The sequence below is a fragment of the Nicotiana attenuata genome, unplaced genomic scaffold (assembly GCF_001879085.1).
Source record: "Nicotiana attenuata strain UT unplaced genomic scaffold, NIATTr2, whole genome shotgun sequence".
Lineage (NCBI taxonomy): Eukaryota > Viridiplantae > Streptophyta > Magnoliopsida > Solanales > Solanaceae > Nicotiana > Nicotiana attenuata.
The window spans coordinates 316053-327582 of record NW_017671181.1 but is presented as its reverse complement, the minus strand read 5'-3'; the positions used below and the strand labels follow the sequence as shown (position 1 = coordinate 327582).

General features: G+C 36.5%; 1 protein-coding gene across 1 annotated transcript; it reads left to right on the top strand.

Moving 5' to 3' along the window:
• The first annotated feature begins 231 nt into the window (after positions 1 to 231).
• LOC109206475 (L-ascorbate oxidase homolog) lies at positions 232 to 5069 on the top strand. Its single transcript, XM_019369297.1, has 8 exons — positions 232 to 605; positions 691 to 800; positions 2852 to 3122; positions 3218 to 3320; positions 3435 to 3780; positions 3950 to 4315; positions 4425 to 4503; positions 4608 to 5069. Exons 1-8 carry the CDS (start codon positions 459 to 461, stop codon positions 4818 to 4820), a joined length of 1635 nt encoding a protein of 544 aa, XP_019224842.1. The 5' UTR covers positions 232 to 458; the 3' UTR covers positions 4821 to 5069.
• Positions 5070 to 11530: the final 6461 nt, after the last annotated feature.

Below are 11530 nucleotides of genomic sequence, written 5' to 3'. Positions count from 1 at the left end.
TAAAAGTATTGCCAATGGCAACATTTATTAAACTTGTAGTTCTGCCAAATAATTTTATCTTTGAATGTTGGTTTTCTTTATTATTTCAACTCAAAATCTCTAAATTGGTATCATTATTATAACTGGACTACATCGTGGTGAAAAGATGCCTAATTTGCTGTCTTCGAGACTTCAGATAAATATGGTGGGTTCGTGCTTTCCTTTTTAACATTATTTTAAATCAAGAATTCCAGATTTCCAGTTGCATGTGAAAGGGTGACAGGGGCTAAGTCCTTACTTCATCAATATATTTGTCCACTCTCACTGACAACTCACAAGCGCTCCTTTCTCCTTTTCTTTTTCTCTACTACTGTTTTCCCTCCAGCTTTTCCATTTTGGAGAAGAAGGGGAAGCAGAGAAAGTTCATTTTCTTTTTCAAGAATTTCAAGAAAAACAAAAAGAAACACTAAAGTAACAGAATGAGGGAGAAGAACAATGTTCATTCTGCCATTTTCACTATTCTTGTGTTAGTTACTCTACAAAGTGTATATTGTGACAATCCTTATCGATATTACACTTGGAAAATCACTTATGGAAACATTTACCCATTGGGTGTCAAACAACAGGTAAATCTCATTCTTTAAATGTATGTTTGTTTTAAATCTTATTGAGGTGTTTTTAACACTCTGTTTTTGACAATGTTGGTGGCAGGGAATCTTGATTAATGGACAGTTTCCAGGGCCACAGATTGACTGTGTTACAAATGACAATTTGATTATCAGTGTCTACAACTACTTGAATGAGCCTTTCCTCATTTCTTGGTATGACTAATTAATCAAACTGTATTCCTTTTTTCCTTCCTAATCCCCTGTTAATGTCATTCCAGATAAAGAAAAGATGCAATATGTTGGATATTAAGCAATGTATTTGATATTGTATAGATAAAAAAATCTTTTTTTTTTGATACAGATCTATTCAATATTTTGCCTCCTATATACGTTCATGAATAATGAAATGTCTCTGATAAAACCATTTTCGTCTCAAATGTTTCTCCAAAAATATGTTCGTGTTTGTTCCTCATTTTTTTGGACATAGTGTTTTCTGTTATTCCTAATATGAGTCTATAATATTATAGAAAAGTGCACATCTTTGTAGCAAAGGAATGCAACTTTTCGCGAAAAGCTAAACGCTGTTCTTGGAAAGAAAGAGATGGGGTAGGGTTTTGTCTGTAGGGGGTGATGTGTTTTTTGGTCAGTGATTTTATTTTGTTTCTCACACAACTTACATTAGTTGTGTGAGGCCTTTTTTTATCTTACATATTTATCTTACACATCCAGATCCACAAAATACTGGGACCACACAGTTGTGAGACAAAAAAGAGGCCTCATACAACTAGTGTCAGTTGTGTGAGACACAAAATAATATTTTTCTGTTTTTTTGGTCTAGTTTACAACTGAGACATTAGCTGTAGGAATTAGACGCCTTTAATCATTTGTATGCTGGTCCATGTGAGTAGGTCCAAGTCCTGTTATCTCCTTTTATTTTTAGCTCTCAAACTTAGTTCCTGTAGTGGTCAATAAAATTAATAAAAATTTATTGAAATGACCAAGATTCAGATCTCACATGGACAAAGAAAGTTTAGGTTATTTTTTTTTCATTTGCCTAAATTTTGATGGACAGAATTATTCAGTACTTAGTAAATTTTTCTGATTTCCTGAGCTGGTAGGAAGTAGCACATGTCCAATGAAATAGTCGAGGTGTGCGGTCCTGACACCTTCATCTTAAAAAAGAAAAAGAGATTAATATGATCTAGTTAGATACTCCAGTCAAGATGTGCACCCACAGACAATAATAATGTTATAAAAGAAACTTAATATACTACTTCTTTCATCTCTTATTTTGGAGCTTAAATGAGCAAGATTCTTTGAGACATGGAATTAATATGGTATGGGGGGGTACAATACTTTGGTACATCAAATAAACCCATTACCCATGTGGTAGATCTCTGACATGAACTATTACGTACAAAATTGATTCCAATTTTATATGTGGAATACAATGAGCCACACACCTAGAGAACAGAGAGAAAGTGGCATGTCTTTCTGTAGGGCCTAACTGATATATTTTATTACTAGCATTATTGTTGAGGAAAGTGAATAGTTATTAGCGCTATCTTCGGCTGAATGAAGGCTACAGAAGTCTAATTCCACCAGATTGTGCAATGACCAATCAATGCTGAGTACCAAAGGAATCTTTCAAGGATATATTGTAGACCTTAAATAAATATTGAAATTATATTTTAAGCTGCTGGATGAGGTGTTCATGCAATTCAACATAGTATTAATGCAGGTAGAGATTTTCGGTTTGAATTTCACCAGTGACCACTAGTAAAAGATTTACATATACTTGGTACACGGGAAAAAGAAACAGGCCACAATAGCTTAAACTTTTAGATAATGTGGTTCACGCAATTCACCTTGATACAATCTCGTGCATAAATTACCATATATACACATTGAAATGGAGAGGAAGTAGAAGTAATCGAAGGAAAAATCGAAGATTTATTGCAGAAACTACTGAATTGATAACATTTCTGTAACAACTATAAATAAGCTGGTATAGTTCATCTTAGCTTCTTTCATTCACTCTAAGTCTCTTGCTGCATAGGTTAGTCTTACCATAGATTAAATTGGTATAACAAATTAAATTGGTATATATGTTAATAGCAACCATTGATCACGTGACAACATTTTCCTCTATTTTCTCTATAGAGTAGTTGGCAGTAATTTTATGAGTTTATTGGTAAGGACTAACTCAAGAATTATTCCATTGGCAATTTCCCTTTTGCTTAATTTGTTGAAAATTGTTTCAGGAATGGTTTACAACAAAGGAGAAACTCATGGCAAGATGGAGTTTATGGCACAACTTGTCCAATTTTACCTGGGAAAAACTTCACTTATACCCTCCAAGCAAAAGACCAAATAGGTAGTTATTTTTACTTCCCATCACTTGCTATGCACAAGGCAGCAGGGGGATATGGTGCCATCCGAGTCTATAGTCGTCCTCGAATTCCAGTACCTTTCCCTCCACCTGCTCATGATTTCACTGTACTAGCTGGAGACTTGTACAAGAGAAGTCACAGGGTGAGTCCAATCTGTTTGGCTTAGTTATCATATTTGTTGTTACCTTCACAATAATATTTTGGTGCTAAATTTACATCGGGATTTGAATCTTGCAGCAACTGAAGTACATTTTAGATAGTGGTCATAATCTTCCTTTACCTGATGGTCTTATTATCAATGGTCGTGGATGGAACGGATACACATTTACAGTTGATCAAGGTTTCTAACTGAAAATTGCTAACTTAGTCTGATTACAATAATCTTGTTTTTACTGTGCCTTGTCTTGTTAATGTTTCAGCTTCAGAAACCTTAGTTCTCCAATTCAATGTGCAGGTAAGACATACAGGTTCAGGATATCCAATGTGGGGATTGCAACATCAATTAATTTCAGAATTCAAGGGCACACAATGAAATTAGTTGAAGTTGAGGGATCACATACACTACAAACCACCTACACTTCACTTGACATCCATTTAGGACAGTCTTATTCAGTTTTAGTCACTGCTAACCAGCCTCCAAAGGACTACTATGTCGTGGTTTCTTCACGCTTTACTAGACGAGTGCTAACCACCACTGCTGTTCTTCACTACAGCAACTCATGGACTAAAGTCTCTGGACCTGTCCCTGGAGGGCCTACTACTCAAATTAATTGGTCCATTTACCAAGCAAGATCCATACGGTAATACATCTTCGTTATGTCTAACTTTCATGTCGAAAAGATAAGTCATTACTTTGAACAAAGGCACATTTGCATAGATGGAATGAAGAGAAATTGATACATGAGTGATTTCGAAATATCATGTTCATTCTGAAACTGAAAACTATCCATTTGTTGATTGTCAAATCAGTTGGAATCTAACTGCAAGTGGACCAAGGCCTAATCCACAAGGTTCTTATCATTATGGGCTGATCAAGCCTTCGCGTACAATCATTCTTGCCAATTCTGCCCCATATATAAACGGCAAACAGAGATATGCTGTCAACAGTGTCTCGTATGTTGATCCAGACACACCATTAAAGCTGGCTGATTACTTCAAAATCGGAGGAGTGTTCAACCTTGGTGGCATCTCTGACCAGCCCTACAATGGAAATGGTTATCTTGGAACCCCTGTTATGGCTGCTAATTTCAGATCTTACGTTGAGATCGTTTTCCAAAATTGGGAGAACTCTGTCCAGTCATGGCACATTGATGGCTATTCTTTCTTTGTTGTCGGGTAAATCATCTATTTATCATCATACTTGTTAAGAAACAAGAAAACTTCACTAAAACATACTGAGTTACACATTTACTCCTCTTGATTCTTTATCTTTGTGAATGAACAGTATGAATGGTGGACAATGGACTCCAGCGAGCAGATCGCACTACAACTTAAGGGACACGGTTGCACGTTGCACCACTCAGGTTTGTCAAAACTTCTAGTATGATAGTGCACATAATCTCAACTTTGCTCCATGCCAAAACATCCTTAAACTTATGTACCAATGTATTTGTTTGATATAATTCAGGTGTACCCCAAGTCATGGACTGCAATATACATGGCATTGGATAATGTAGGAATGTGGAACATAAGGTCTGAGGATTGGTCAAGGAGGTATTTGGGACAGCAATTCTACTTAAGAGTTTACTCCCCATCAAATTCTTGGAGAGATGAACTTCCAATACCAAAGAATGCTCTCCTTTGTGGCCGAGCTAGACATCACCACACTAGGCCTCTTTGAAACAGTAATAGTTCTAATTTTCCGTCACGAGAGGGTGACCGGCTTATATCAGTATAAACCAAGGGAAAGATTTTATCTGGGAAGAGTGAAGAAGCTGAGTTATGATTTAGTATGTATCCTTTTCTTTCTATTTGATATGTATCCTATTTTCTATTGTTGCAATTGATGGAATGTATCATTTCACATTTCATTTTATTTTTTCAAACTTTTGGTTAATAGATAAGCAGGGAATAATTTCTTTACTTTAAAGGAAGAGTATATCTTTATTTAGTAGGTTCTTAATCCCATTGCTTCTGGACAAATGACTACGAACAAGAGTCTTGTGGTGGAGCCAAACTAGAAAAACTACCTCTGATCTAATGACCGATCGACTTGTTTTATTAGAAGAAATTATCACGAATGAACCACATGTAACGAATTTTGGAGATGTATATATCATTGCGCATCACTATTTCACCGGCTGCGTGTAGCCAGAGTGGTTGCTGAACATGACTTTGTATGTTAGGTTTTATTTAACGGAAAATGGCCAAATATACTCTTCTACTTTCAAATATTGTTTACTTGTACCCTTCGTTATACTATTGGGCTATCCATACCCCTACCGTCATACTTTGTAGCAATATTGCCCTTAATTTGGACGGAGTGCCACGTGGCAGCTCCTGAATAAAACTTCCCATTTTATTTTATACCCGATCTGCTACCCACTTAAACCCCTAACCCGACCCAATTAAAACCCAACCCACCTTAAAATCTACGGAAGAAACACACGAAATACACCCCGAAACTTACCCTTCTCCCCTCGTTAAAACAGATCCCCAAATCCAAAAACTAGGGTTCCTCAATGTCATCTATCATTAAGTTTCTGGAGTGGTTATGTTGTTAAGACACTGCAGAACACATATAATCCAGAACACATATAATTGCTTCTGGACAGTACTCTTTGTTATGCTTATTTACTGCAGAACACATATAAGTGGTTTAATTACTCTATTCTTGATGTCTTCTACTAATTACTCTATTCAAAACACACGGTTAAAATAGCCTCAAACACAGCCTTCAAACATAGATTAAACTGGTGCAAAACACAGATTAAAACAGCCTCAAAAATAAAGATATAGGAGTCAAAACAACTTCCAAACACTGATTTCATACAACCTAACTTGAGAACTCTAAACACAGCCTTCAAACTAATATTACAAAGACTTGAGAATTCATACAACCTAACAAACTACATCACTTCAACAATAATGCGGCAATAAATCCATCAAACATCGCACAAAAAATCATAATAAACATCTTCAACTTCATAATTTCTTCTAATTCCCTTACTTTGTTCACTTGGGATTGTTTATAGCCTTTATAGTCTTCACCTTTTCCTTTAACTTATCTCTTTCAGTCTTAACCGCATCCAACGACGTACTCAAAGTATTGATTTTGACCGTAGTTGCATCCAATTGAGCCTTTAGATTACTTATCACCACCAATGCTCTATCGGGGAATACTTCGTCATGCTACTCCTAATATCCACAAGAATTGACCTGCTCAAAAAAAAAAAAAAAAAAAATTAAAATTTCGAATTATCAACTATTAAATCCATGAGGGAAACCAAAAATTTTTTCATATAAAAGGAATAACACATTTTATCATAGTACTTACTTCAGGCTTAAGACACTTATAAAATCTCCTTTCGGGGTTAAAAGAAGTTTTTGAAGTGAATAAGTGAGAAATTTCACCGCAATGGCACCTCCTCTTGGACGAGCAGCTACTTTCTGACATTATCAACTTCTTTGCAGATTAAAATATAATCTTGCTAAGGAAAATTAAAAGAAATAAGATAAGAGAGACTTTAAGAATCACATAAACGAACTGAAAGAACCCAGAAATGAAATATGAGGAACTCTAGTTTTTGGATTTGGGGATCTGTTTTAACGAGGGGAGAAGGGTAAGTTTTGCGGTGTATTTCGTGTGTTTCTTCCGTAGATTTTGAAGGTGGGTTGGGTTTTAATTGGGTCGGATTAGGGGTTTAAGTGGGTAGCGGATCGGGTATAAAATAAAATGGGAAGTTTTATTCAGGAGCTGCCACGTGGCACTCCGCCCAAATTAAGGGCAATATTGCTACAAAGTATGACGGTAGGGGTATGGATAGCCCAATTGTATAACGAAGGGTACAAGTAAACAATATTTGAAAGTAGAGGGGTATATTTGACTTTTTTCGTTTATTTAATGATCGATTTACTAGTTTAAGAAGTTATCACGAATGAGCCACATGTAACAAAAACTTTAGATGTGCCATTGCGCGCCACTGCTATTTCACTGGCTGCGTCTAGCCAGTGTTATGTGAATACAGTTATGTACGAAAAAGGTAAAACTACCATACGGATGAGAGGAAGTTTGGTTCTCCAGAAAGAGGAATTTGGAGAATAATATGGGATTGTTTCCCTTGAGGACATACATATGCATATGTCAGCCTTATCTTTTCCTTATTTGGCATTCACTTCAATGTTCATCATTCTTGTTCGTAAAATAAGAAACTTAGCTCCGCCAACCGCTCCTTGATCTTGATGACATAAGTAGGAATGAGTAATACATATACTTTCTAAAACATAATTAATTCAGCTCTATGTGATGACATTTTACGTAGATCGAGTTTCACTTAAGCCCCTTAACTTTAATTGTTGAGCATGAGAAATTAAACAACGACCAAATGAGCTGCCCATCGCATGTATCTCTTGTTAGATCCAGTTTTAATGATGCAAATAATATACATATGCAGAAAATTAATTACAAGGAATCAAGAAGACACTACAAGAATGCTGGAGTCAATCCTGATGCCTAAGAAAAGAAATCAATCAACAAAGATTACAATACAATCAGCAAATCTGGATAACTAAGGAAAGAATCCAATCAGCCAATCAATCACCAAAGAGTAACGGGTAGCTGCGATGGAGAGAATCAAGCAAGCCTAAACTTAAGGCATGAATCAAGGCCAGCATCCCGGAAGATCGAAGATTCTGTAAAGATTGGTACGCGACTAATTTCGGAAGAAGCAACAATCAAGGAGCAAGTCTTCATTACATGCATCTGCTGAAGGAAGGAAATCAAAGGAAAGCAACGGCCAGCTATCTTATTCTTGGAAAGAATCAATCTCTTTCCAAGGATCAAATCTCTTGGGTTGTCAAGCCTCGACCTTCATCAAAGTATTTATACCCAGCCTTAAACCCTAGTTAGATATACTTTGATTGAACCAAAAACCACTCTCTTTATTCTACTGCGAACAAATATTGTAGTTTACTAAGATCTGCTGTGTAACAAGTCAGAGAAAAAAAGAAGAGTATATCACTGGTGAGACATTGTATCAAAAGAAACGAGTGCTAGAAAAACGTGTTGTCAATTCACTTCAACTGTACTCGGAGAAACATATTTACTAAAAGAGAACTCCGTTGCAACCTAATGGGACTGGACTAGGATTCACATTGAATCCGAACCAGTATAAAATCCTGGTGTTTTTAATTCCTGCATTTACCTTCTGCAATTTACTTTCTGTCATTATAACTGTTAAGTAATTATATCTAGTTGACTACTCGATTAATTAGTCGACTAATAAGCAATTAAGTTTAAATATTTACAATTCACCCCCCTCTTGTACTTTCAATTGGTATCAGAGCAAGGCTCACATTTTACTTTTGCTTAAACGTTTGTGAGAAAAAATCATGGCAAATCAAGTTATCATAGGAGCTCCTTTTCAGGAAGGAACTTCACAAGTTAGATCACCATACTTCAATGGACAACATTTCTCCCACTGAAAAGTGCGAATGAAAATCTTTGCCAAAGCTTATAATGTCAAAGTTTGGAGAGTCATCAAAAAGGGAAACTATCCCTTACCAGCTGCCACTCCACCACTTGCTGATCCTGAAGATATAGATTCATACACAAAAGAGCAAATGGAAGTGGTACAAGTTAACAACAAAGCGAGAAATCTGCTTCATAACGCTATAAGTGGTGAAGAATATGAGAAAATCTCAAGCTGTGACACAGCCAAAGAAATGTGAGACAAGCTTGAAGTCACTTATGAAGGAACCAGCAAAGTAAAGGAAACACATATCAACATGCTGGTCCATGATTACGAACTCTTCTAAATGAAAGAAGGAGAATCCATTGAAGAGATCTTTGCCAAATTTAGCAAAATAATTAGCGATCTAAAGGCGTTTGGCAAGCCCTACACCAGTAGTGATCAAGTCAGAAAAATTCTCAGGAGTTTGCCAACTACTTGGCAGACCAAAGTAGTCACACTGGAATCTCAAGATCTAAATAAATTATCCTATGATGAACTACGAGGAGAACTCATTGCTTTTGAAAAGACGCATCTCAAGAAGACCAATCAAGAAGAAAAAAAGAAAATAGTTGCATTCAAAACCTCTACTGAAACAACTGAAAATTAAATTGATGATGATCCTGAAGCTTTGCAAGAAGAAATTGCTATGCTATCTAGAAACATGGGTGGATTAATGAGAAGATACAGGAACACAAAGAAAGGAAGAATTACACCAAGATGATCCGGGCAATACAACGAACAGGATAAGAATGATGGAAAGTGATATGAATGTGGAAGATTTGGGCATATTCAAGCTGAGTGCCCAGAACTGAAGAGGAAGATCTCTAGAGGCTTCAACAAGAACAAATCCTTTGGAAGCTGGAGCAATGAGGATAATTCAGACCACGAAGAGATAGCAAATCTCTGCTTCATGAAAATTCTGGAAAATGAAATGAACAAATCCTCAGGATGCTGGACAGATGAGGACATTTCAGATGACAAAAATGAAAACTGTTTCATGGCACGAGGTGAAACTAGTGAGGAACACCACAGAATAAGCCGCAAAGGAAAATGGTATCTAGACAGTGCGTGTTCCAGTCATATGACAGGTGACAAAAACCTGTTCAAAGAAGTTACAAAAATTGATGGAGGAAGTGTTAAGTTTGGGGATGATTCAAAAGGCAAGATAATTGGTACTGGAACAATTCCCTTCAATAACAATTGTGACATCACTGAAGTTTATTTTGTCGATGGCCTCAACTACAATCTCTTGAGCATAAGTCAACTCTGCGACTCAGGATATGAGGTAAATTTTAAGAAAACAGGATGTGCTATTGAAGATGAATCAGGTAAAATAGTCCTTCCTAGAAAAAGGTATGGAAATGTTTATATCCTTGATAGTTTTGAAAAGATAGATGGTCATATTTGCTTATCCTCTATGTCTGATGATCCATGGCTATGGCATAGGAAACTTGGTCATGCTAGCATGCATTTGATAGAAAAATTGTCCAAACATGAATTAGTTGTTGGTCTACCCAAACTGAATTTTTCTAGAACTCATATTTGTGATGCATGTCAAATGGGTAAGCAGACCAGAAACTCCTTCAAAAACAAAGATATAGTATCTACTTCAAAACCTTTGCAATTACTTCATATGGATTTAATTGGGCCTACTAGAACTGCTAGTATAGGAGGAAAGAGGTATGCTTTTGTTATTGTTGATGATTATTCACATTTCACTTGGGTAATTTTCTTATCTCATAAGGATGATGCATTAAGAAATTTTGAAGTTTTCTGCAAAAAGGTTGAAAGAGAAAAAGGATATCTGATTTCAGCAATTCAAAGTGACCATGGAGGAGAATTTGAAAATAGAGCATTTGAAGATTTTTGTAATGATCAGGGATACACCCATAATTTCTCTGCACCACGCTCACCACAACAAAATGGGGTTGTGGAAAGAAAGAACAGGACCCTCCAAGATATGGCAAGAACCATGTTACTAGAACACTCACTGCCAAACCACTTCTGGGCAGAAGGTATAAGTACATCATGCCACATTCTCAACCGTTGCCTCATAAGGCCTATTCTGAAGAAGACTCCATATGAACTATGGAAAGGTAAACGTCCAAATATCAGTTACTTCCATCCCTTCGGAAGTAAATGTTTTATCCACAATAACGGTAAGGATAATCTTGGAAAGTTCGATCCAAGAAGTGACGAAGGTATTTTTCTGGGTTACTCATTAAATAGTAGATCTTTTAGAGTCTATAATAAACGCACATTATGTGTGGAAGAATCTGTACATGTTATATTCGATGAAAATAACCCCTTGGTCGAGAAAGGAATTACTGCAGGTGATGAAGATCAAGCTCAAGAAACTCAGGAGACAAGCAAATCACAAGAGTCTACTGATACATCTGCTGCGACAGAGTCAACTGGTGAAGACAGCAGCAATGTACCGGATCAACCAATCGAGTCAACTACAAATGTAGTTCGTCCAAATGAATGGAGAAGCGAGCCTGAATATCCTCAGAAATTCATTATGGGGGATCCAAATGAAGGAATGAAAACCAGGGGAGCTCTAAAAAAGAAAGCAAATATCGCATTGATCTCTCAGATTGAGCCAAAAAAGATAGAGGAAGCACTAAAAGATTCAAGCTGGGTGCAAGCTATGCAGGAAGAGTTAGATCAGTTCAGTAAGAATCAAGTGTGGAATTTGATACCAAAACCTGATAATGTGTCTTTAATCGGAACAAAGTGAGTTTTTAGAAATAAATTGAACGAAGATGGATAAGTCGTAAGAAATAAAGCCAGACTAGTTGCTCAGGGCTACTCACAACAAGAAGGAGTCGACTATGATGAAACTTTCGCCCTAGTAGCTTGTTTGGAGTCCAGACGA